Raw genomic sequence first — 27,630 nt, 5'->3', positions numbered from 1 at the left:
CGGTGCTCAGGAAGGATATAATAGAACTAGAGCGAGTGCAAAGGAGGGCAACAAAATTAATAAAGGGGATGGGGGAACTACAATACCCAGAGAGATTAGCAAAATTAGGATTATTTAGTTTAGAAAAAAGATGACTGAGGGGTGAACTAATAACTGTGTATAAGTATATAAGGAGACAATACACATACAGTGGGGCAAAAAAGTATTTAGTCAGTCAGCAATAGTGCAAGTTCCACCACTTAAAAAGATGAGAGGCGTCTGTAATTTACATCATAGGTAGACCTCAACTATGGGAGACAAACTGAGAAAAAAAAATCCAGAAAATCACATTGTCTGTTTTTTTAACAATCTATTTGCATATTATGGTGGAAAATAAGTATTTGGTCAGAAAAAAAATGTCATCTCAATACTTTGTAACATATCCTTTGTTGGCAATGACAGAGGTCAAACGTTTTCTGTAAGTCTTCACAAGGTTGCCACACACTGTTGTTGGTATGTTGGCCCATTCCTCCATGCAGATCTCCTCTAGAGCAGTGATGTTTTTGGCTTTTCGCTTGGCAACACGGATTTTCAACTCCCTCCAAAGGTTTTCTATAGGGTAGAGATCTGGAGACTGGCTAGGCCACTCCAGGACCTTGAAATGCTTCTTACGAAGCCACTCCTTCGTTGCCCTGGCGGTGTGCTTTGGATCATTGTCATGTTGAAAGACCCAGCCACGTTTCATCTTCAATGCCCTTGCTGATGGAAGGAGGTTTGCACTCAAAATCTCACGATACATGGCCCCATTCATTCTTTCATGTATCCGGATCAGTCGTCCTGGCCCCTTTGCAGAGAAACAACCCCAAAGCATGATGTTTCCACCACCATGCTTTACAGTAGCTATGGTGTTTGATGGATGCAACTCAGTATTCTTTTTCCTCCAAACACGACAAGTTGTGTTTCTACCAAACAGTTCCAGTTTGGTTTCATCAGACCATAGGACATTCTCCCAAAACTCCTCTGAATCATCCAAATGCTCTGTAGCAAACTTCAGACGGGCCCGGACATGTATTGGCTTAAGCAGTGGGACACGTCTGGCACTGCAGGATCTGAGTCCATGGTGGCGTAGTGTGTTACTTATGGTAGGCCTTGTTACATTGGTCCCAGCTCTCTGCAGTTCATTCACTAGGTCCCCCCGCGTGGTTCTGGGATTTTTGCTCACCGTTCTTGTGATCATTCTGACCCCACGGGGTGGGATTTTGCGTGGAGCCCCAGATCGAGGGAGATTATCAGTGGTCTTGTATGTCTTCCATTTTCTAATTATTGCTCCCACTGTTGATTTCTTCACTCCAAGCTGGTTGGCTATTGCAGATTCAGTCTTCCCAGCCTGGTGCAGGGCTACAATTTTGTTTCTGGTGTCCTTTGACAGCTCTTTGGTCTTCACCATAGTGGAGTTTGGAGTCAGACTGTTTGAGGGTGTGCACAGGTGTCTTTTTATACTGATAACAAGTTTAAACAGGTGCCATTACTACAGGTAATGAGTGGAGGAAAGATGAGACTCTTAAAGAAGAAGTTACAGGTCTGTGAGAGCCAGAAATCTTGATTGTTTGTTTCTGACCAAATACTTATTTTCCACCATAATATGCAAATAAAATGTTAAAAAAACAGACAATGTGATTTTCTGGATTTTTTTTTCTCAGTTTGTCTCCCATAGTTGAGGTCTACCTATGATGTAAATTACAGACGCCTCTCATCTTTTTAAGTGGTGGAACTTGCACTATTGCTGACTGACTAAATACTTTTTTGCCCCACTGTATTTCTCAGAGGATCCTTTTATACCAAGGAAGGTGACGGGCACAAGGGGGCATTCTTTGCGTCTGGAGGAGAGAAGGTTTTTCCACCAACATAGAAGAGGATTCTTTACTGTTAGAGCAGTGAGAATCTAGAATTCCTTGCCTGAGGTGGCCGTGATGGCGAACTCAGTCGAGGGGTTCAAGAGAGGCCTGGATGTCTTTCTGGAGCGTAACAATATTGTATCTTATAGTTATTAGGATCTTTAGAAGGACGTAGATCTGGGGATTTATTCTGACAGAATATAGGCTGAACTGGATGGACAAATGTTTTTTTTTCGGCCTTGCTAACTATGTTACTATGTGTATGGATGGCACACATGGATGACACGTATGGATGACACACCTGGATGGCACTTTTGTTTTAGCCCGATTATGAGACTAACTTTCCTGATAAGAAATGCGGAGGGCACCACACACTGATTAGCCAGCCAGAGAGTTCACCATGGGCTTGGAAGCAACATGAAAACACATAGAAAAAAGATCATGCCCGTATACTGGGAACACCTCAGATAATATAAGAGTCAAAAAACTTTATTGGTGGGAATACACAGCACAAACTACAATTAAAAACACTAAAATACAAACAGATACCTATACAAGAAACCATACCCTAGTATAGGGGCAATGATGACTAGCAGCCAGAGTCCCTCTCCCCCCCCCCCTTTCCTTATTTTTCACACAGAAAACAATATGCAAATGATGTGCAAAAATTGCAAACGTGCAAAATATGTGGAAAATACAAAGACTGGCTCCTATGTAATGTACCATGCTGATCTCAATATGCATATATCCAGACAGTGTGCCGATGGAAAATCTATATGCCTAAACCGATATCACAGTACCGTATGGGTGCAGAAAGATGTTAAATAACATCCTTGCAAGGAAATTGCAATGCACAATGAACGATAGGAAAGCAGATGGAGATAAATAAACCCAGATACCCAGAGTCCAGATATTGGAGACGGAGCCAGCATGAGCAAAGGGGAGGGGGGGGGGGGGAGAAAGGACAGGTGCGGGATAGGATACCACGCGTATCGCCACAAAACAGGCGGCTTCCTCAGGGAGAAATAGCATACTGTGCTGGATTCCCAGCAAGTATATATACGTACTCACAGTGATTTTTAGAGGGCAAGCACCTGTTCAAAAGGCTGATACCAATCAGGTGCACAGAGAGATGCAGGGACGCAGCCATCTTGTCCCTGCTCCAGACTGAGACAAAGCAGCAAAAATGTGCTGCGAACACGCGCATGCGCAGAAAGTGCGAGCCACATGGCGCATGCGTGAAGAAAACAGATCGTGCACAGGCGCAATGGGGCCAGAAATAATGCAGCACAGCAAGAACACAGCGCGTGCGTACGCATTAGAAAACCCAATTGGTGGAGAGGGGCGCGCTAAAGATGAAAGTAAGTGCGCTGGTAAAAGAAAGGTGCGCGTACACACAATCAAAGCACAGGTACCGTTACCTCCCATTCACATCATACAACATACACACCAAACCAGAAAATGCAGCTGCATAGATGGTGGAGATAGAGCATGGTGGTTAGACTTAGAAACCTTGAGGAATAGCGATAGTAAGCAAAGGAGAGACAAAGCTATTATATTACATTCTTATTCATTGTTTATTATAATATGAAAAAAGTATCTACTATATAATTGTCTAAGGGTCACTTCCGTCTGTCCTTCTGTCTGTCACGGATATTCATTGGTCGCGGCCTCTGTCTGTCATGGAAATCCAAGTCGCTGATTGGTCGCGGCAAAACAGCCACGACCAATCAGCGACAGGCATAGTCCGGAAGAAAATGGCTGCTCCTTGCTCACCGCAGTCAGTCCCCAGCGCCCGCATACTCCCCTCCAGTCACCGCTCACACAGGGTTAATGCCGGCGGTAATGGAACGCGTTATGCCGCGGGTAACGCACTCCTTAACTGCTGCTATTAACCCTGTGTGTCCCCAATTTTTTACTATTGATGCTGCCTATACGGCATCAATAGTAAAATAATCTAATGTTAAAAATAATAAAAAAACAAAAAACCTGCTATTCTCACCCTCCGTAGTCCGCCAAGCCGCACGTGCCTGCCACCATCTTCCGTTCCCGGCGATGCATTGCGAAGTTACCCAGAAGACTTAGTAGTCTCGTGAGATCGCTAAGTCATCTGGGTAATTTTGCAATGCATCCTGTGAACAGAAGATGGCGGCAGCTGTGCGTGTATAGCCGGAGCTTCGCTGGATCCCAGGGGTGAGTATATAACTATTTTTTATTTTAATTATTTTTTTAACAGGGATATGGTGCCCACACTGCTGTATACTATGTGGGCTGTGTTAGATACCACGTGGCTGCTATATACTACATAGGCAGTGTTATATACTATGTGGGCAGTGTTATATACTTTGTGGCTGTGCTATATACTACGTGGGCTATGTTCTATACTGCATGCTATATACTACGTGGCCACTGTTATATACTGCGTGGGCAGTGTTATATACTACGTGGCTGCTATATACTGCGTGGGCTGTGCTATATATTACGTGGCCAGTGCTATATACTGCGTGGCCTGTGTTATATACTGCGTCACCTGTGTTATATACTGTGTGGCTGCTATATACTGCGTGGGCTGTGTTATATAGTACGTGGCTGTGTTATATACTGCGTGGCTACTGTTATATATTGCGTGGCCTGTATTAACGCATCGGGTATTCTACAATATGTATGTATATAGCAGCCACATAGTATATAGCACAGGCCACGTAGTATTTGTCTGCTATATACTACATGGCTGCTATATACTACGTGGCCTGTGCTATATACTATGTGGCTGCTATATACATACATAAATACATATTCTAGAATACCCGATGCGTTAGAATCGGGCCATCATCTAGTAATGTATAAAAATACAAAAGAAAAAAGCAATATAATACTGTGTTTGAAGAGCAAAGTCCCATCCTGTCTCCCATACTGATGCTTGCCTAGCCTTTAGCTGCTTAGCAAATAACAAACGAGCGAAAACGAGCACATTAGACTTAAATGGCCATTGAATACAGATATCAAAGCGTAACTCTATGCCTTTTTGACTGAATATTACTATGAAAATATAATGGGCCAAATAACCCACAAATATATTTTTTGAAAAAATGATGCACTGATTAATTTATTATCCTTGTTGTATGAAATTCCCTAAATATGGGGGGAATGACAGTCTCATGGTTGGCCTTCTAAAATGACTAGTGGTAAGATGATCCTAAAGATTTTTGGCTCTTATAGCAATAATCTTGGGCTTGTCAGATAAATGGGATCTAAGCTTTGGCTCATTTAACAAGATACCCCAATGTCTCTCTAAAATCCCATAGATATCCTGCCACTGGTTATTGTAAACTGTGATTAAATTTGTTGATGAAATGTTCTCCCTCACTTTTGGTTGTAAGGCTGGGTTCACATTGCGTTCAGTGACACCGTTAAACGGACTTCATTACACCGCGGCATAACGCGGTGTAACGTAGTCCGTTAACGCCGCCATTGAATGCAATGTCGGACGTATCGCTAGCGCATGCCCACAGTGGGCGTGCGCTAGCGATGTGCCGTCATTTGAGTGATGGACCCGAGACACTGGCTGCAGCGTTTCCGGGTCCGTCACTGCTTGGGCAGATGGAGCTAGCAGATGCTCCATCTGCGCTAGCACTGGGCAAAGTCGGCACTTGCGTTAGCGCAGTCCGTTTAACGTATGCGTTGAACAGACTGCACTAACGCAATGTTAACCTAGCCTAAGAGGCTCTGCCTATCACTCTTCTGGGAATACTGAAAGGCATCCGATATGATTCTACATGGATACCCTCTATTGGATAGACGGGCAGTGAGCTCTAGGGCTCCCTCTCGAAAATCAGTGTCCTTACTACAGTTGCGCCTTACCTGTAAAAATTGACCCTTGGGAAGATTTCTTCGCAAGTGTGAGGGATGGAAGCTTGAGTAATGAAGCAAATTGTTGGTGGCAGTTGCTTTTCGATAAATCTTGGTCTCAATTCGACAACCAACTTTTACTATCTTCAAATCCAAGAAGTCCACCGTGGTTGTGGAAAGAGAAGCTGTTAAAGAAATTTTAAATTTGTTATTGTTCAGCTTAGATATAAAATCCATGCAGTCCTCTTCCGACCCTGTCCAAAGGACCAACAGGTCGTCGATATAACAGAACCAACGAAAAACATGTGTTTGAAAAACACGCAGTGGGCGCACCTGTGTCTCCTCCCACCAACCCATGAAAAGGTTGGCGTAAGAGGGAGCACAGCGTGCGCCCATTGCAGTGCCGGAGATGTGTTTGTAGAATACCCTGTCGAAAACAAAATAACTGTTGAGAGAACGAATGAGAGCAAATCCACCACAAAAAATTGATGCCTGCGATCACCTGTTACTTGTTGGTTGAGAAAAAATGATACTGCCTCGACCCCCAATTTGTGGCTAATGCAAGTGTAGAGTGATGCGATGTCCATTCTGACAAGAATGGTATTATCCGGGACAGTCAAATCCTGCAGTTGTCTAATCAGATGTGAAGTAACTTGGACATAGAACCCTAGATGAACAACAAACGGTTGTAAAAAATGATCAAATGATCCAGGTAAATACAAGGTCTCTGATAGAGGCTGCCAATGCCAGACACTATTGGCCTACCTGGTGGTTCATAGATGGATTTGTGAATCTTTGGAAGTAGGTATAGAGTCGGGACAATGGGGGAGGCTGTGGTTAAAAACTTAAAGGGAACCTGTCACCCCGATTTTTCAGATTGAGATAAAAATACTGTTAAATAGGGCCTGCGCTGTGCGTTACAATAGTGTATGTAATGACCTTGATTCCCCACCTATGCTGCGAAAAAGCCGAGTTTGCATCTCTGCTTCAGGAAATGGCCGCCGCGATCTCCATCTGCGCACGCGCGGCATCCCGCGGCCATTTTCCTGAAGCCCCGTGCAGCAGAGCACTCCATCTGCGCACGTGCAGCCTCAGGAAGATGGCCGCCCCCACTGATGACAAGGGTAATAGCGCAGATCGCGCGCTTTTTCTTCACCTGCGCGCAGTGGATTCGGCACTTGGACATGCGCACACCACTACGCCACCAACGGAAAGCTGGGGAAGAAACAGTGATGTCACCACGCCCACCCGACCTGACCAGCCTGATTAACAGGTGAAAACGGCGACTTTGGTAATGTATTTCGCAGCATAGGTGGGGAATCAGGGTACACTACATACACTATTGTAACGCACAGCGCAGGCCCTATTTAACAGTATTTTTATCTCAATCTGAAAAAACGGGGTGACAGGTTCCCTTTAATCTCCCTGTTGTCCAATATCTGATTGTTTTTCGCCGAGACAAGTAGTCGATCCAATTTTTTCTTAAAAATTTCTGTAGGATCAGAAGGTAAGATTTGGTAACTAACTTTCCTGTTTGTGCCATTAGACGTCCCATGTGTATTCTGTTAGTAGGAGGGGATCTGTCTGAAGACAAAACTCCGTGGTTTTACCCTTATTCATTGTTGGGGTATATTCTTTAAGTATGCCACAAACCTGTGATTGGTGGTTGGTCCAAACACTGAAATACCCGCCTATGTGGAGACTGAGCGGTTCCTACTTTTGATAAATGGCTGACATGTGGCTAAACATGTGGAAAGCACCTTTATAATTAGTCACTAGGGGAACTAATAAAGCTAAAAAAGTATAGTGCCTTTATCACTGCTGTGGTCCAGTTTACAAAATTAAGCGTTCCTCCAGTTTATCAGGAAACTAATTATAGTTCCGGACTCTGCTGTGTAATAATTTTTCTAAATCTCTCCTATTAGCGATTTCTGCTGATAACCAGCAGTACGACAGAAGTCTGCGCTGTAGCGCCGCTAAACTGATCGTCACCCTTGTCCTACTGCCAGGCTGCAGGAGCAAGTGTCATGGGATCTCGCAGGGATCGCTCTCGCACTGAAGATTGTAACCAAAAGCGATGAGCAGGACCTTCCATGTTTATTCACCCCATAGCACAGGCTTTGGCCAAACATCCGCTGGTTATCAGCAAAATTCACTGATAGAGCAATTTAGAAAAATTATCTTACAGAAGAGTCCTGCGCTATAATCATTGTCTTGGGGCAAATAAGGGGCTCACATATAGGCATTTCTCACGAAACCCCTGGACACAGGTATCTCCATTCTGTCCGTCTTTGATGTACAAGCAAGAAGAAGCAGCTTTGCATTGTACAGTATCTTATATACTTTTTTATTTTCTTAGGACAATATGACGGATACCAGGCAAGATAAAAATACAGATTTTGAGGATTCTGCAGAAGATATTGGGATAAGTAAGGACGTTATTAACAATGAAATATTTAGGTTGTAATTCACATTGTTATTTCTACCTAAGAAAGGCAATTCAGATACAGATAAGTTATATTTTCTATGTGCTGTGCACAAGTAAGGGCTTATTCACATGGCAGAGCAATGGATATATAAGGGTTCATACACATGGCAGAGCCAAGGGCATAGACCACGTCTGTAAGGACTCATACACATGGCAGAACAGTGGGCATAGACCGCATCTGTAAGGGCTCATACACAAGGCAGAACAGTGGGCATAGACCACGTCTGTAAGGGCTCATACACATGGCAGAGCAGTGGGCATAGACCACGTCTGTAAGGGCTCATACACAAGGCAGAACAGTGGGCATAGACAACATCTGTAAGGGCTCATACACAAGGCAGAACAGTGGGCATAGACCACGTCTGTAAGGGCTCATACACAAGGCAGAACAGTGGGCATAGACAACATCTGTAAGGGCTCATACACAAGGCAGAACAGTGGGCATAGACCACGTCTGTAAGGGCTCATACACATGGCAGAGCAGTGGGCATAGACCACGTCTGTAAGGGCTCATACACAAGGCAGAACAGTGGGCATAGACAACATCTGTAAGGGCTCATACACAAGGCAGAACAGTGGGCATAGACCACGTCTGTAAGGGCTCATACACATGGCAGAGCAGTGGGCATAGACAACATCTGTAAGGGCTCATACACAAGGCAGAACAGTGGGCATAGACCACGTCTGTAAGGGCTCATACACATGGCAGAGCAGTGGGCATAGACCATGTCTGTAAGGGCTCATACACAGGGCAGAGCAGTGGGCATAGACCGCGTTTGTAAGGGCTCATACACAAGGCAGAACAGTGGGCATAGACCACGTCTGTAAGGGCTCATACACATGGCAGAGCAGTGGGCATAGACCACGTCTGTAAGGGCTCATACACAAGGCAGAACAGTGGGCATAGACCGCATTTGTAAGGGCTCATACACATAGCCGAGCAGTGGGCGTAGACCTCGTCTGTAAGGGTTCATACACATGGCAGAGCAGTGGGCATAGACCACGTCTATAAGGGCTCATACACATAGCCGAGCAGTGGGCGTAGACCTCGTCTGTAAGGGCTCATACACATGGCAGAGCAGTGGGCATAGACCACGTCTGTAAGGGCTCATACACATAGCCGAGCAGTGGGCATAGACCTCGTCTGTAAGGGTTCATACACATGGCAGAGCAGTGGGCATAGACAACATCTGTAAGGGCTCATACACATGGCAGAGCAGTGGGTATAGACCGCGTCTGTAAGGGCTCATACACATGGCAGAGCAGTGGGCATAGACCACGTCTGTAAGGGCTCATATACATGGCAGAGCCATGGGCATAGACCACGTCTGTAAGGGCTCATACACATGGCAGGGCAGTGGGCATAGACCACGTCTGTAAGGGCTCATACACATGGCAGAACATTGGGCATAGACCATGTCTGTAAGGGCTCATACACATGGCAGAGCAGTGGGCATAGACCACGTCTGTAAGGGCTCATACACATGGCAGAGCAGTGGGCATAGACCTTGTCTGTAAGGGCTCATACACATGGCAGAGCAGTGGGTATAGACCACGTCTGTAAGGGCGCATACACATGGCAGAGCAGTGGGCATAGACCGCGTCTGTAAGGGCTCATACACATGGCAGAGCCGTGGGCATAGACCTTGTCTGTAAGGGCTCATACACAAGGCAGAACAGTGGGCATAGACCACGTCTGTAAGGGCTCATACACATGGCAGAGCAGTGGGCATAGACCACGTCTGTAAGGGCTCATACACATGGCAGAGCCATGGGCATAGACCACGTATGTAAGGGTTCATACACATGGCAGGGCAGTGGGCATAGACCATGTCTGTAAGGACTCATACACATGGGCATAGACCAAGTCTGTAAGGACTCATACATATGGCAGAACATTGGGCATAGACCATGTCTGGCAATGCATGGAGGACGTTCTGCTTCCAAGTGCTGTCTACATTGGATGCCTTGTATGCAAAGATATCCTCCTCTAGAATCATCCTTTCAAAGAATACATATATGTGGCATAAATGGAACATTGCACGTTTTTTATTTTTGTTGGATCAATGCAAAACAGAGCTGTATTACCGCCATGTGATGCTGCCATGTAATACCGCCATGTACCTGAATCCTTATACTGTGAGTTCTCTTGGCAATGTTTGTTTCCAGCTGGTGTCTTTCATATATCAATAAGGTCTCAATGAAAATCTTCCTGAGTCCATGTTTCACTTTACTTTTTCTGATACATATATCCCTAGATTACAACCATTATTTCTTTTTACATTATATTTTCTCACAAAGAAATATAGAATTTATAAAAACTGATCATATTTGATAATGTTTAGCAGATTGTTGACTTTAATTTCCAGGTTATTCAATTGTGACTATTACAGATCTCCAGATTCACCGTGTGACTGAGGACAGACATCGGGACCATTGTGATTACCTTCTGGACGCATTGGATGAACAACTTGACCAACTTCAGGTAGGAACGCAGACTGGAAAGACATCCAGACAAGATAGAGACGTAATAAGCAAATACCCTGCAGTAAATAAGGAAACAACAATAGCGCATGAAAATATACGGTACTTAGGTAGCATAATTTGGATTAAAAAAATGCAAAAGCGATCCCGTCTCATCACAGTGATCCTAATCGGGAGGGCATAACTCTAATATTAAAACCTTACAAGTGACATGCATGTGGATAAGGTCCTGATCCCGGCCAGTGGACTCACAGCCACGGGGAACCACATGAATATAATGTGGACGGGAAAATTATAATATGTAGCCACAGGATCACGATTCACAGAGGTATCGGTAATTATGAAGATTACTTTTTTCGTGAAGATTATTTGCTTCATTTTTTTTTATTTTGCATGGATTGAAAGAATAAAAACTTAGTAGTAACACGGCCCAAAACCTTCACACTGTATGGGAACCCCTGAGCGATGGCCCTTGTGTAGTATCAGTAGCTCTGATCGCATCAGTTTAACCTCTTAGATGCCAGAGTCACGCTTAACAGGCTTTTATTTTTATTTGTAAATCAGGTAACTTTTATTGAAAAAACACTTCATTATATTTTCCATTTTCTAAAACATAACAGAGCACAAACACTAAAATGAACATAGTAACACTTAAAGGGGCTGTCCACTACTCAGACAACCACTTCTCAATCCGTATGTTTCCCCCTTTTAAAATAAAAATGCTTATACTCGACTCCAGTGCCAGCGCCGTTCCAGCGGTGTCAGCACTGTCTCTCCTGGCAATCGCCGTGACGTCACGCAAACCTTGCCTTTGGACGTATGGAATACATCCGGAGGAAAGGAGAGAGCAGCAGCGCTCACTTTCTCCAGATCTAAGCGGGAAGTGTGAGGCGGCCCCTGATTGGCTGCAGGTTTAGCGTCACACCGTCACATGATCACTGGGAGAGACACTGCTGACACGGCTGAAATGTCGCTGGCACTGGAGGTGAGTATAAGTGTTTTTATTTTAAAAAGGGGAAATATACAGACTAAGGCTACTTTCACACTAACGTTGTTTGGCCAACGTCGCAATGCGTCGTTTTAGAGAAAAAACGCATCCTGCAAAGTTGCAAGCAGGATGTGTTTTTTCTCCATAGACTTGCATTAGCGACGCGTCGGGTTTTGGCGGCCGGTCATCTCGGAAAAACGTTCAAGGGAACGTTTTTCCGTATGTCGCATCCAGTATTTCACACTGTGCATGCCCAGCAGGAAATATCGCTCTCACGATCTTTCCTGCTCGGCAACGCAGACGGAAATGTGAAAGCAAACACTTCTGTCGGTACGTCGCGCCGACGCTTCGTGACTGCCCCGTACCGACGGAAGTGTGAAAGAAGCCTAAGAAGAGTTGTCTGAGTAGTGGACAACCCCTTTGAAGAGAACCTTTCACCAGCTTGAGCATGTTAAAAGGAATACTGGCTGCAGAGCTGAATAAAACATAGCTTTTATATTTTATCTTCTTCTCTCTAGGCTTATCATAAATTATAACCTAAACTTTACAAGCTAATATCTCACAATGGAATTGTGAAATAAAAAAAAATAAAAAAAATGTTTTATTAATCTCTCTAGGCAACAGTAATAATGCGGCCAGGTTAACATGCCTAAACTCTAACTTCTGTCACTGTGCCCAGAATGAAGAGAATGGAGGAGTAGACAGCTGTTGCAGCAAAGATACAAGCGCTTCTCCCAAAATGAGAATATCATCAAAATGTTAATATATTTCAGTTCTTCAATACACAAACTGAAACTCGTATATAGAGTCATTACAAACAGAATGATCTATTTCAAGTGTTTATTTCTGTTAATGTTGATGATTATGGCTAACAGCCAATGAATATATATATGAAGCCAGGAGGAACCTGATAAATCTAAAACATAACCTTTATTTGTATCCTTTTAAAATAATTTCTTATGGATAAAACAGTGAAAAAAGTGCATATAGTGCTCAAAATAACCAGTGCTCAGTAAAAAATGGTTTTATCTCACCACATCAGTCGTTTTTTCGGGAGCGTCCTCATGTACATTCAAGGGGAAGGTAAAGTCACCTTACCAGAGTCCACACTGGAAGCCAGGTGCACTGGACACATAGGAGCCACCTGCCAATGCAGGGGCTCGATATCCCCAAATAGAACATCGCATTATATGCATACCCCCGTTTTTGTTCCCCTGATGAGTCTCCCCTATGGGAGAGGAAACGCGTAGGGAAGTAACTTGGTTGTGGTGGGTACAAAATTTAGCCTGACTTGGGGACTGTCCTTGTCAGGACGGGAGCAGTACAGGGGCACGACTGGGTAGCATAGCTATTGTCTATTTTCCCCTTCCCCTTGAATGTACATGAGGACGCTCCCGAAAAAACGACTGATGTGAGATAAAACCATTTTTTACTGAGCACTGGTTATTTTGAGCACTATATGCACTTTTTTCACTGTTTTATCCATAAGAAATTATTTTAAAAGGATACAAATAAAGGTTATGTTTTAGATTTATCAGGTTCCTCCTGGCTTCATATATACTTTCTATTAGAGGACCTTATAGGGGTACCATATCCGGATACACCTTAGTATTTGGCTATTATTCAACAGCCAATGAATACCTAAAGGTCATTATCTCAGTAAATTAGAATAATTAACAATAAACACCTTGAAAGGCCCCTTAGTCTGTTTCAGTAGGCTCCACAATCATGGGGAAGACTGCTCACTTGACAGATGTCCAGAAGGCAGTCATTGACACACTCCACAAGGAGGGTAAGTCACAAAGGTAATTGCTAAAGAAGCTGGCTGTTCACAGAGTGCTGTATCCAAGCGTATTAATGGAAAATGGAGTGGAAGGAAAAAGTGTGGTAGAATTAGAACATCATCAAAATGTTAACATATTTCAGTTCTTCAATATACAACGTGAAACTCATGTATAGAGTCATTACTTTAAGAGCGACCACACACAGACGTATCCAGGACATGGGCTACAAGTGTCACATTCCTTGTGTCAAGCCACTCATGACCAATAGACAATGCCAGAAATGTCTTACCTGGGCCAAGGAGAAAAAGAACTGGACTGGACTGTTGCTCAGTGGTCCAAGGTGTTGTTTTCAGATGTAAGTAAATTTTGCATTTCATTTGGAAATCAAGGTCCCAGAGTCTGGAGGAAGAGTGGAGAGGCCACAACCCAAGCTGCTTGAGGTCTAGTGTGAAGTTTCCACAATCAGTGATGGTTTGGGGAGCCATGTCATCTGCTGGTATAGATCCACTGTGTTTTATCAAGACCAAAGTCCGCGCAGCCGTCTACCAGGAAATTTTACAGCACTTCATGCTTTCCTCTGCCGACAAGCATTTTTGGAGATGGAAGTTTCATTCTCCAACAGGACTTGGCACCTGTCCACACTGCCAAAAGTACAAATACCTGGTTTATAAACAACAGTATCACTGTGCTTGATTGGCCAGCAAACTCACCTAAACTTAACCCCATAGAGAATCTATGGGATAGTATCAAGAGGAAGATGAGAGACACTAGACCCAACAATGCAGACGAGCTGAAGGCTGCTATCAAAGCAACCTGGGCTTCCATAACACCTCAGCAGTGCCACAGGCTGATCGCCTCCATGCCATGCTGCATTGATGCAGTAATTGATGCAAAAAGAGCCCCGACCAAGTATTGAGTGCATTTACTGAGCATATATTTCAGTAGGCCAACATTTCGGATTTTAAAATAATTTTTTTCAAGCTGGTGTTATGAAGTATTCTAATTTACAGAGATAACGACTATTGGGTTTTCATTGGCTGTAAGCCATAATCATCAACATTAACAGAAATAAACACTTGAAATAGATCAATTCTGTAATGACTCTATATAATGAGTTTCACTTTTTGTATTGCTTGACTGAAATAAATTAACTTTTTGATGATATTGTAATTTTGTGAGAAGCACCTGTATATGTTATTTCTAGCTGGCCAGTTATTTGGAGGGGCGCACTGTATCATACCCCAGCACCTCTTGGAATAAACACTGCAAAATCACCTTCCACAGAGCCGGCTTACAGTCTCTCCCTTGCTACCATTGCTGCTCCCTCAATCCCAATGGAAATGATGGGCTGAGTAGAAGAGTAAACCACTAAGGCCACGGTCACACGTTCAGTATTTGGTCAGTATTTTACATCAGTATTATAAGCCAAAACCAGGAATGGGACAATCAGAGGGAAAGTATAAAGAAACACGTCACCACTTCTGTATTTTTCGCCCACTCCTGGTTCTGGCTTACAAAGCTCATCTGCTCAAAACAGATAACTGGTACAAATGGGGCTGCAGCAAGACGTCCCGGCTGCGGTTCGCTTGTGTAATGACATCATCTGTACTTTGTGATTTTCTGATCATTCCCCACAGGGAAACACATTCCTGTTTGTTTGCTTTTCAGTCACAACCCAATTTCAAGAGTTCTCTGAGAAATGGTGACAACACTAACGACACATGTGCAACAGGTAAGAGCCATGTACGTCCAGCCCCCCAAAAATAGAAAAGCGTGGTATATATCACATTTTATGGGGCTGTGCTGCAATGTTAAATTTGAGTGTAAAGGGAACCTGTGAAACTGAACATGTGCAGGAGAAGCTGAGCAGACTGAGTAGTGATGTGGGAGGGGGTCTGAATCAGGACACGTAAGGTCTCGTACAGATGACCGTATTTTAGGGCTGACTGAGATCTGACAAAACAATGTAATTCTATGGGGCTGTTCACATGTGCAATTTTTCCTCGGACTAGTCTGTTTGAGGAAAAAAGTCGAAGCGTGCCTGATTTGCAGCTGAAAATTTGATCGCACTCCGCCATGCAAGTCAATGAGTCCGTGGAAACATCGGACTGCACTCGGATGACATCTGAGTTCAATCTGATTTTCACAGACTGACAGAATGGAAAAACTGGAGAATTTTGTTTTCCATCTTCCCCTCATCCGAGAAAATCAGAATACACTATGATCAGCTTGTGATTAGCATAATGGGACTGATTTTCTTGGATGAGAGAATGTACGTTAATGTGACCCTAGCGTAAGGCTGTAAACTAGTGATTATGGGCTTAGAAGACAAGGGGTACATAGGGCTTAAGAATCTGTGATAGTCACGGGATGATCACATCTATCTATATAATTGTCTAAGGGGTACTTCCGTCTGTTTGTTTGTCTGTCACGGAAATCCCACGTCGCTGATTGGACGTGGCCTGCTGGCCGCGACCAATTAGTGACAGGCACAGTCCAGCCGCGAATTGGCCCCTCCCCACTTCCGTCCAGTCAGTGCCCCCTCCCTACTCCCCTCTAGTCAGTTCCAGTGTGTCGCCACATCCCGAACCAACTTTTTACTATTGATGCTGCATATGCAGCATTAATAGTAAAAAGATATAATGTTAAAAAAAATAAAAAATCATGCTATTCTGACCTTACGTCGACTGCACACCTTTCCCGCTCCTCCTGATGCTCTTGGCAGTTTCCGTTCCCAGAGATGCATTGCAAAATTACCCAGATGACTTAGCGGTCTTACAAGACCGCTACATCATCTGGGTAACTTCGCAATGCATCGCTGGGAACAGAAGCTGCCCGCCGCATCGTGAGGCACGGGACAGCTTCGGTGGACGACGGAGGGCGAGTATATAACTATTTTTTATTTTCTTTTTTTTTCACAGGGATATGGTGCCCACACTGCTGTATACTACGTGGGCTGTGTTATATACTATGTGGGCTGTGTTATATACTACGTGGGTTGTGTTATACACTACGTGGGCTGTGTTATATACTACGTGGGTTGTGTTATACACTACGTGGGCTGTGTTATATACTACGTGGGCTGTGCAATATACTACATGGGCTGTGTTATATACTACGTGGCTGCTATATACTGCATGGCTGCTATATACTACGTGACTGCTATATACTACGTGGCTGTGCTATATACTACGTGGCTGCTATATGTTACGTGTCTGTGGTATATACTACGTGGGCTGTGTTATATACTACGTGGCTGCCATATACTACATCGCTGTGCTATATACTACGTGGCTGTGCTATATGTTGTGAATTCTGTTGTCGGGCTCCCTCCTGTGGTCATGAATGGTACTTCGGCTGGTTCTGTCCATGGACTTCCTCTGGTGGGTGTTTCTGAGTTTCCTTCCACAGGTGACAAGGTTAATTCGTTAGCTGGCTGCTCTATTTAACTCCACTTAGATCTTTGCTCCATGCCACCTGTTAATGTTCCAGTATTGGTCTAGTTCACTCCTGGATCGTTCTTGTGACCTGTTTTCCCAGCAGAAGCTAAGTTCCAGCTTGTATTTCTTTGGTTTGCTATTTTTCTGTCCAGCTTGCTATTTTTATTGTTGTCTTGCTTGCTGGAAGCTCTGGGACGCAGAGGGGCGCCTCCGCACCGTGAGTCGGTGCGGAGGGTCTTTTTTGCGTCCTCTGCGTGGTCTTTTTGTAGGTTTTTGTGCTGACCGCAAAGTTACCTTTCCTATCCTCGGTCTGTTCAGTAAGTCGGGCCTCACTTTGCTAAATCTATTTCATCTCTGTGTTTGTATTTTCATCTTTACTCACTGTCATCATATGTGGGGGGCTGCCTTTTCCTTTGGGGAATTTCTCTGAGGCAAGGTAGGCTTTATTTTTCTATCTTCAGGGCTAGCTAGTTCCTTAGGCTGTGCCGAGTTGCATAGGGAGCGTTAGGCGCAATCCACGGCTATTTCTAGTGTGTTTGATAGGATTAGGGATTGCGGTCAGCAGAGTTCCCACGTCCCAGAGCTCGTCCTTTATTATCAGTAACTATCAGGTCTTTCCGTGTGCTCTTAACCACCAGGTCCATTATTGTCCTGACCACCAGGTCATAACAGTACAGGTGGCACAAAGTACTAATGCATCTCAATAGAGGGATAAGAGAAGCTCTGAGACCATTTTTTTTCTTTGCAGTGTGTTTTGTCTCTCTTTTCCCCTTTACCTCTGGGTGGTTCAGGACACAGGTGTAAACATGGACATTCAAGGTCTGTCCTCTTGGATGGATAATCTCACTACAAGGGTACAAAACATTCAAGATTTTGTGGTTCAGAATCCGATGTCAGAGCCTAGGATTCCAATTCCTGATTTGTTTTTTGGTGATAGATCTAAGTTCTTGAATTTCAAAAATAATTGTAAATTGTTTCTTGCCTTGAAACCTCGCTCCTCAGGTGACCCTGTTCAACAAGTAAAGATCATTATTTCTTTGTTACGTGGTGACCCTCAAGACTGGGCATTTTCCCTTGCGCCAGGAGATCCGGCATTGCGTGATGTTGATGCGTTTTTCCTGGCGCTTGGATTGCTTTATGACGAACCTAATTCAGTGGATCAGGCAGAGAAAATCTTGCTGGCTCTGTGTCAGGGTCAGGATGAAGCGGAGATATATTGTCAGAAGTTTAGAAAGTGGTCTGTGCTCACTCAATGGAATGAATGTGCCCTGGCAGCAATCTTCAGAAAGGGTCTCTCTGAAGCCCTTAAGGATGTCATGGTGGGGTTTCCCATGCCTGCTGGTCTGAATGAGTCTATGTCCTTGGCTATTCAGATCGATCGACGCTTGCGTGAGCGTAAAGCTGTGCACCATTTGGCGGTACTATCTGAGCATGGGCCTGAGCCTATGCAATGTGATAGGACTTTGACCAGAGCTGAACGGCAAGAACACAGACGTCGGAATGGGCTATGTTTTTACTGTGGTGATTCCACTCATGCTATCTCCGATTGTCCTAAGCGCACTAAGCGGTTCGCTAGGTCTGCCACCATTGGTACGGTACAGTCTAAATTTCTATTGTCCGTTACTCTGATTTGCTCTTTGTCATCCTATTCTGTTATGGCATTTGTGGATTCAGGCGCTGCCCTGAATTTGATGGACTTGGAGTATGCTAGGCGCTGTGGTTTTTTCTTGGAGCCCTTGCAGTATCCTATTCCATTGAGGATAATTGATGCTATGCCTTTGGCCAAGAATAAGCCTCAGTACTGGATCCAATTGACCATGTGCATGGCTCCTGCACATCAGGAGGATATCCGCTTTCTGGTGTTGCATAATCTGCATGATGTGGTCGTTTTGGGGTTGCCATGGCTACAGGTTCATAATCCAGTATTGGACTGGAAATCTATGTCTGTGTCCAGCTGGGGTTGCCAGGGGGTACATGGTGATGTTCCATTTTTGTCTATTTCGTCTTCCACTCCTTCTGAAGTTCCAGAGTTTTTGTCGGATTATCGGGATGTATTTGATGAGCCCAAAGCCAGTGCCCTACCTCCTCATAGGGATTGCGATTGTGCAATTAATTTGATTCCTGGTAGTAAGTTTCCTAAGGGCCGATTGTTCAATTTATCTGTGCCAGAACACGCCGCTATGCGGAGTTATATAAAGGAATTCTTGGAGAAAGGCCATATTCGCCCGTCGTCATCACCGTTAGGAGCAGGGTTCTTTTTTGTGGCCAAGAAGGATGGTTCTTTGAGACCTTGTATTAACTACCGCCTTCTTAATAAAATTACAGTCAAATTTCAGTATCCTTTGCCGTTGCTGTCTGATTTGTTTGCTCGTATTAAAGGGGCTAGTTGGTTCACCAAGATAGATCTTCGAGGGGCGTATAATCTTGTGCGTATTAAACAAGGCGATGAATGGAAAACAGCATTTAATACGCCCGAGGGCCATTTTGAGTACCTGGTTATGCCATTCGGGCTTTCCAATGCTCCATCAGTATTTCAGTCCTTTATGCATGACGTCTTCCGAGAGTACCTGGATAAATTCCTGATTGTGTATTTGGATGATATTTTGGTCTTTTCGGATGATTGGGAGTCTCATGTGAAGCAGGTCAGAATGGTGTTCCAGGTCCTTCGTGCGAATTCCTTGTTTGTGAAGGGGTCAAAGTGTCTCTTTGGAGTTCAGAAGGTTTCATTTTTGGGGTTCATTTTTTCCCCTTCTACTATCGAGATGGACCCTGTTAAAGTCCAGGCCATTTACGATTGGACTCAGCCGACATCTGTGAAGAGCCTGCAAAAGTTCCTGGGCTTTGCTAATTTTTATCGGCGCTTCATCGCTAATTTTTCTACTGTTGCTAAACCGTTGACTGATTTGACCAAGAAGGGTGCTGATGTGGTCAATTGGTCTTCTGCAGCTGTAGAGGCTTTTCAGGAGTTGAAGCGTCGTTTTTCTTCTGCCCCTGTGTTGTGCCAGCCAGATGTTTCGCTCCCGTTTCAGGTTGAGGTTGATGCTTCTGAGATTGGAGCAGGGGCTGTTTTGTCGCAAATAAGTTCTGATGGCTCGGTGGTGAAGCCATGTGCTTTCTTTTCTAGAAAGTTTTCGCCTGCTGAGCGTAATTATGATGTTGGTAATCGAGAGTTGTTGGCCATGAAGTGGGCATTCGAGGAGTGGCGTCATTGGCTTGAAGGAGCCAAGCATCGCGTGGTGGTCTTGACAGATCACAAGAATTTGACTTATCTTGAGTCTGCCAAACGGTTGAATCCGAGACAGGCTCGATGGTCGTTATTTTTCTCCCGTTTTGATTTTGTGGTTTCGTACCTTCCGGGCTCTAAGAATGTGAAGGCTGATGCCCTGTCAAGGAGTTTTGTGCCTGACTCTCCGGGTGTTCCTGAGCCAGCGGGTATTCTCAAAGAGGGGGTAATTTTGTCTGCCATCTCCCCTGATTTGCGGCGGGTGCTGCAAAAATTTCAGGTTGATAGACCTGACCGTTGCCCAGCGGAGAAACTGTTTGTCCCTGATAGATGGACTAGTAGAGTTATCTCTGAGATTCATTGTTCAGTGTTGGCTGGGCATCCTGGAATCTTTGGTACCAGAGATTTGGTGGCTAGATCCTTTTGGCGGCCGTCTTTGTCACGGGATGTGCGTTCTTTTGTGCAGTCCTGTGGGACTTGTGCTCGGGCTAAGCCTTGCTGTTCTCGTGCCAGTGGGTTGCTTTTGCCCTTGCCGATCCCGAAGAGGCCCTGGACGCATATTTCTATGGATTTTATTTCGGATCTCCCCGTCTCTCAAAAGATGTCAGTCATTTGGGTGGTTTGTGATCGCTTTTCTAAGATGGTCCATTTGGTACCTTTGTCTAAATTGCCTTCCTCCTCTGATTTGGTGCCATTATTTTTCCAGCATGTGGTTCGTTTACATGGTATCCCGGAGAACATCGTTTCTGACAGAGGTTCCCAGTTTGTTTCAAGGTTTTGGCGATCCTTTTGTGCAAGGAAGGGCATTGATTTGTCTTTTTCCTCGGCTTTCCATCCTCAGACAAATGGCCAAACCGAACGAACTAATCAAACTTTGGAAACATATCTGAGATGCTTTGTTTCTGCTGATCAGGATGATTGGGTGTCCTTTTTGCCGTTGGCTGAGTTCGCCCTTAATAATCGGGCCAGCTTGGCTACTTTGGTTTCGCCGTTTTTCTGCAATTCTGGTTTCCATCCTCGTTTCTCTTCAGGGCAGGTTGAGTCTTCGGACTGTCCTGGTGTAGATACTGTGGTGGATAGGTTGCAGCAGATTTGGACTCATGTGGTGGACAATTTGACATTGTCCCAGGAGAAGGCTCAACGTTTCGCTAACCGCCGGCGCTGTGTGGGTCCCCGACTTCGTGTTGGGGATTTAGTTTGGTTGTCGTCTCGTTATGTTCCTATGAAGGTTTCCTCTCCTAAGTTTAAGCCTCGTTTCATTGGTCCGTATAAGATTTCTGAGGTTATCAATCCTGTGTCATTTCGTTTGGCCCTTCCTGCTTCTTTTGCCATCCATAATGTGTTCCATAGGTCGTTATTGCGGAGATACGTGGCACCTGTGGTTCCATCCGTTGATCCTCCTGCCCCGGTGTTGGTTGAGGGGGAGTTGGAGTATGTGGTGGAGAAGATTTTGGATTCTCGTGTTTTGAGACGGAAACTCCAGTACCTGGTCAAGTGGAAGGGTTATGGTCTGGAAGATAATTCCTGGGTTTTTGCCTCTGATGTTCATGCTGCCGATCTGGTTCGTGCCTTTCATTTGGCTCATCCTGGTCGGCCTGGGGGCTCTGGTGAGGGTTCGGTGACCCCTCCTCAAGGGGGGGGTACTGTTGTGAATTCTGTTGTCGGGCTCCCTCCTGTGGTCATGAATGGTACTTCGGCTGGTTCTGTCCATGGACTTCCTCTGGTGGGTGTTTCTGAGTTTCCTTCCACAGGTGACGAGGTTAATTAGTTAGCTGGCTGCTCTATTTAACTCCACTTAGATCTTTGCTCCATGCCACCTGTCAATGTTCCAGTATTGGTCTAGTTCACTCCTGGATCGTTCTTGTGACCTGTCTTCCCAGCAGAAGCCAAGTTCCAGCTTGTATTTCTTTGGTTTGCTATTTTTCTGTCCAGCTTGCTATTTTTATTGTTGTCTTGCTTGCTGGAAGCTCTGGGACGCAGAGGGAGCGCCTCCGCACCTTGAGTCGGTGCGGAGAGTCTTTTTTGCGGCCTCTGCGTGGTCTTTTTGTAGGTTTTTGTGCTGACCGCAGAGTTACCTTTCCTATCCTCGGTCTGTTCAGTAAGTCGGGCCTCACTTTGCTAAATCTATTTCATCTCTGTGTTTGTATTTTCATCTTTACTCACTGTCATTATATGTGGGGGGCTGCCTTTTCCTTTGGGGAATTTCTCTGAGGCAAGGTAGGCTTTATTTTTCTATCTTCAGGGCTAGCTAGTTCCTTAGGCTGTGCCGAGTTGCATAGGGAGTGTTAGGCGCAATCCACGGCTATTTCTAGTGTGTTTGATAGGATTAGGGATTGCGGTCAGCAGAGTTCCCACGTCCCAGAGCTCGTTCTTTATTATCAGTAACTATCAGGTCTTTCCGTGTGCTCTTAACCACCAGGTCCATTATTGTCCTGACCACCAGGTCATAACAGCTATATATTACGTGGCTGCTATATACTACGTGACTGCTATATACTACATGGCTGTCTGTGTTATATACTACATGGCTGCTATATATTACGTTGCTGTGCTATATACTACGTGGGCTGTGTTATATACTACGTGGGCTGTGTTATATACTACGTGGGCTGTGTTATATACTACGTGGCCTGTGTTATATACTACGTGGGCTGTGTTATATACTACGTGGGCTGTGTTATATACTACGTGGGCTGTGTTATATACTACGTGGGCTGTGTTATATACTACGTGGGCTGTGTTATATACTACGTGGGCTGTGTTATATACTACGTGGGCTGTGTTATATACTACATGGCCTGTGTTATATACTACGTGGCCTGTGTTATATACTACGTGGGCTCTGCTATATACTACATGGGCTGTGTTATATAGTATGTGGCTGCTATATACTATGTGGCTGCTATATACTGCATGGCTGCTATATACTACGTGACTGCTATATACTACGTGGCTGTCTGTGTTATATACTACATGGCTGCTATATATTACGTCGCTGTGCTATATACTACGTGGGCTGTGTTATATACTACATGGCTGCTATATACTACATCGCTGTGCTATATACTATGTGCCTGTGCTATATACTACGTGGCTGTGCTATTTACTGCGTGGGCTGTGCTATATACTGCGTGGGCTGTGTTATATACTACATCGCTGTGCTATATACTACTTGCCTGTGCAATATACTACGTGGCTGTGTTATATACTGCGTGGGCTGTTATATACTATATCGCTGTGCTATATACTACTTGGCTGTGCTATATGCTACGTGGCTGCTATATACTACGTAGCTGTGCTATATACTACGCGGCCGGCCGCGACCAATCAGCGATATTGCCGCAGGATTTAAACACCGCTTCGGTGATTGGTCGCGGTTGGCTGGGCACGACTAATCATCGATACGCAGTCCGGCCGCGAATTGGTCCGTGATTTCAACCATGCTTCGCTGATTGGTCGCTGCCAGCCAGGCGTGACCAATCAGCAATATTGGCACAGATGATTGGCCTCGGGGAGACCAAAACATCCAACACTGCGGAGACACCATCACGTGTTTCTCAACGCAGTGATTCCAGAACACTGCCCCCATCCCTTATGGGAAATATGCAGATGCATGTAAAGAAGCTGCGGAGACACCATCACGTGTTTCTCGACGCAAGCAGTGAATAGCCAGGCCTTTCCCCGGGAAGGAACAACCACGGGAAGGGCAGCATCCTATGAAGGAAAGCCACCTATGCCAAGCATGGTATCCATCCACAGACAGCTGTTTCGGGGTTTTTGCCCCTCATCAGTGTGGAGTAGGAATCTGGCTATTAGGAGCAGTGCCTAGTAAAAAGGCTATAAAGGCACAGATGATTGGCCTCGGGGAGACCAAAACATCCAACACTGCGGAGACACCATCACGTGTTTCTCAACGCAGTGATTCCAGAACACTGCCCCCATCCCTTATGGGAAATATGCAGATGCATGTAAAGAAGCTGCGGAGACACCATCACGTGTTTCTCGACGCAAGCAGTGAATAGCCAGGCCTTTCCCCGGGAAGGAACAACCACGGGAAGGGCAGCATCCTATGAAGGAAAGCCACCTATGCCAAGCATGGTATCCATCCACAGACAGCTGTTTCGGGGTTTTTGCCCCTCATCAGTGTGGAGTAGGAATCTGGCTATTAGGAGCAGTGCCTAGTAAAAAGGCTATAAAGGCACAGATGATTGGCCTCGGGGAGACCAAAACATCCAACACTGCGGAGACACCATCACGTGTTTCTGAACGCAGTGATTCCAGAACACTGCCCCCATCCCTTATGGGAAATATGCAGATGCATGTAAAGAAGCTGCGGAGACACCATCACGTGTTTCTCGACGCAAGCAGTGAATAGCCAGGCCTTTCCCCGGGAAGGGCAGCATCCTATGAAGGAAAGCCACCTATGCCAAGCATGGTATCCATCCACAGACAGCTGTTTCGGGGTTTTTGCCCCTCATCAGTGTGGAGTAGGAATCTGGCTATTAGGAGCAGTGCCTAGTAAAAAGGCTATAAAGGCACAGATGATTGGCCTTGGGGAGACCAAAACATCCAACACTGCGGAGACACCATCACGTGTTTCTCAACGCAGTGATTCCAGAACACTTCCCCCATCCCTTATGGGAAATATGCAGATGCATCTGCATATTTCCCATAAGGGATGGGGGCAGTGTTCTGGAATCACTGGCACAGATGATTGGCACAGATGATTGGCCTCGGGGAGACCAAAACATCCAACACTGCGGAGACACCATCACGTGTTTCTCAACGCAGTGATTCCAGAACACTGCCCCCATCCCTTATGGGAAATATGCAGATGCATCTGCATATTTCCCATAAGGGATGGGGGCAGTGTTCTGGAATCACTGCGTTGAGAAACACGTGATGGTGTCTCCGCAGTGTTGGATGTTTTGGTCTCCCCGAGGCCAATCATCTGTGCCTTTATAGCCTTTTTACTAGGCACTGCTCCTAATAGCCAGATTCCTACTCCACACTGATGAGGGGCAAAAACCCCGAAACAGCTGTCTGTGGATGGATACCATGCTTGGCATAGGTGGCTTTCCTTCATAGGATGCTGCCCTTCCCGTGGTTGTTCCTTCCCGGGGAAAGGCCTGGCTATTCACTGCTTGCGTCGAGAAACACGTGATGGTGTCTCCGCAGCTTCTTTACATGCATCTGCATATTTCCCATAAGGGATGGGGGCAGTGTTCTGGAATCACTGCGTTGAGAAACACGTGATGGTGTCTCCGCAGTGTTGGATGTTTTGGTCTCCCCGAGGCCAATCATCTGTGCCTTTATAGCCTTTTTACTAGGCACTGCTCCTAATAGCCAGATTCCTACTCCACACTGATGAGGGGCAAAAACCCCGAAACAGCTGTCTGTGGATGGATACCATGCTTGGCATAGGTGGCTTTCCTTCATAGGATGCTGCCCTTCCCGTGGTTGTTCCTTACCGGGGAAAGGCCTGGCTATTCACTGCTTGCATCGAGAAACACGTGATGGTGTCTCCGCAGCTTCTTTACATGCATCTGCATATTTCCCATAAGGGATGGGGGCAGTGTTCTGGAATCACTGCGTTGAGAAACACGTGATGGTGTCTCCGCAGTGTTGGATGTTTTGGTCTCCCCGAGGCCAATCATCTGTGCCTTTATAGCCTTTTTACTAGGCACTGCTCCTAATAGCCAGATTCCTACTCCACACTGATGAGGGGCAAAAACCCCGAAACAGCTGTCTGTGGATGGATACCATGCTTGGCATAGGTGGCTTTCCTTCATAGGATGCTGCCCTTCCCGTGGTTGTTCCTTCCCGGGGAAAGGCCTGGCTATTCACTGCTTGCGTCGAGAAACACGTGATGGTGTCTCCGCAGCTTCTTTACATGCAATCAGCAATATTGGCGTGGAATTTAACCCCCACTCACAGCGCGACGTACATACTTACATACATATTCTAGAATACCCGATGCGTTAGAATCGGGCCACCATCTAGAAGGAAATATGGAGCTATAAAGCTTGATTGAAGAGAAAATACAATAGTGGTGGTCTGAATGTGGTGGTATGCAGGCAGTGGTCTGCAGTTGGTTGTCTAGTGGAGGTGATCTGGAGGCGGTTGTCTGGAGGCGGTTGTCTGGAGGCGGTTGTCTGGAGGCGGTGGTCTGGAGGAGGTGGTCTGCAGTTGGTTGTCTGGAGGCGGTGATCTGGAGGAGGTGGTCTGCAGTTGGTTGTCTGGAGGCGGTGATCTGGAGGTGGTGGTTTGGAGGCGGTGGTCTGCAGTTGGTTGTCTGGAGGCGGTGGTCTGGAGGAGGTGGTCTGCAGTTGGTTGTCTGGAGGCGGTGGTCTGGAGGAGGTGGTCTGCAGTTGGTTGTCTGGAGGCGGTGATCTGGAGGCGGTGGTTTGGAGGCGGTGGTCTGCAGTTGGTTGTCTGGAGGCGGTGGTCTGCAGTTGGTTGTCTGGAGGCGGTGGTCTGGAGGCGGTGGTCTGGAGGCGGTGGTCTGGAGGCACTAATAGAAGGCAGCAGCCCCTCCATAGCTTAATAGCTGTACGGCAACCAGCTGCCACATCAGACGTAACATTGTGTCCATATTATTTTTCATGGCTCTGGTGACTCCTATACAAAGCCCGTTCCTGTAGTTGGGAGCCATGTTGGGAGTATACCCGACCTTCTTAAAGGAGCCTCCACAGCCGTCCCCAGCCTCAGACAGAGAGGTGTCACATGAGAGCCGTCCTTCCCTCCCCTAGCACCAATAATCTGCCTTTAGTCCAGGTTTTGATCCTAACCCAAGACCTAGAAATGCCTCGTTATCTGCCTCTTCTCCTGAAATGTCACGTAGCACCTGCACTGCCACACTATGGACATAGCAAAATAACTAGTGACTTCTTATGGGCAAATTGCAGAAATTCACAGTTTAATGATAATAATATTTGGTTCTACAATTACTGGGAAAAATAGAAAAAGCCACAAATGTAAAAAAAAAAATAACAGATTTTTTCTGTTCTTGGCCCTAAAGCTCTTGTGGTCCCTGACGGTCTTTGTTGGTACAGTAAGTTGCCATCATGTTACCGCTGTAGCCAATCATTGGCCTCAGTGGTCGCTTGCCGTAGTGCAGATGTGACCAGTAAGTACGGCACGTGATCGCTGGGGCCACTGATTGGCTATAGCGGTAACATGATGGTAGATTATGAACAGGGGGTATCAGAGCATCGGTGGTGGGACGGCCGGGGCTAGAAGAATAGGGGTTTTATTTCTTTTCTTATTCTATAACACTTGAGGCTTCTAATTTTTTCCAGAAATCAGACAGTTACCTAGACTTAATTACATGGAGCTTATAGTGTAATTTGATTAGAAATTGTATTAAGTGAAATCTGAGATGATCCAGTATGTAAATTATCTTTAGGAATAAAACACAGCGGAAGAGAAATAATTACCATTATGCAAATGTACAATTCATCTTATTATGGGACGCAATGAAGCCCGTCATAGACTAAG

The 27,630-nt window shown here is 45.4% G+C and overlaps 1 protein-coding gene across 1 annotated transcript in view; it reads left to right on the top strand.

The window, feature by feature from the left end:
* The window catches only part of LOC138666094 (golgin subfamily A member 6-like protein 22), a 190,631-nt gene that overhangs the window by 21,908 nt on the left and 141,093 nt on the right, over positions 1–27,630 (top strand). The window contains exons 2-4 of the mRNA XM_069754224.1: positions 8,083–8,152; positions 10,605–10,696; positions 15,136–15,199. Of these exons, the coding sequence (XP_069610325.1) occupies positions 8,089–8,152; positions 10,605–10,696; positions 15,136–15,199 (220 nt within the window). The 5' untranslated portion in view covers positions 8,083–8,088. The remainder of the gene's footprint in view (positions 1–8,082; positions 8,153–10,604; positions 10,697–15,135; positions 15,200–27,630) is intronic.

This window comes from Ranitomeya imitator, chromosome 1 (genome assembly GCF_032444005.1).
Source record: "Ranitomeya imitator isolate aRanImi1 chromosome 1, aRanImi1.pri, whole genome shotgun sequence".
Taxonomy (NCBI): domain Eukaryota; kingdom Metazoa; phylum Chordata; class Amphibia; order Anura; family Dendrobatidae; genus Ranitomeya; species Ranitomeya imitator.
Note: the sequence above shows the minus strand (reverse complement) of the source record. Positions and strands in the feature narration are given on the sequence as shown.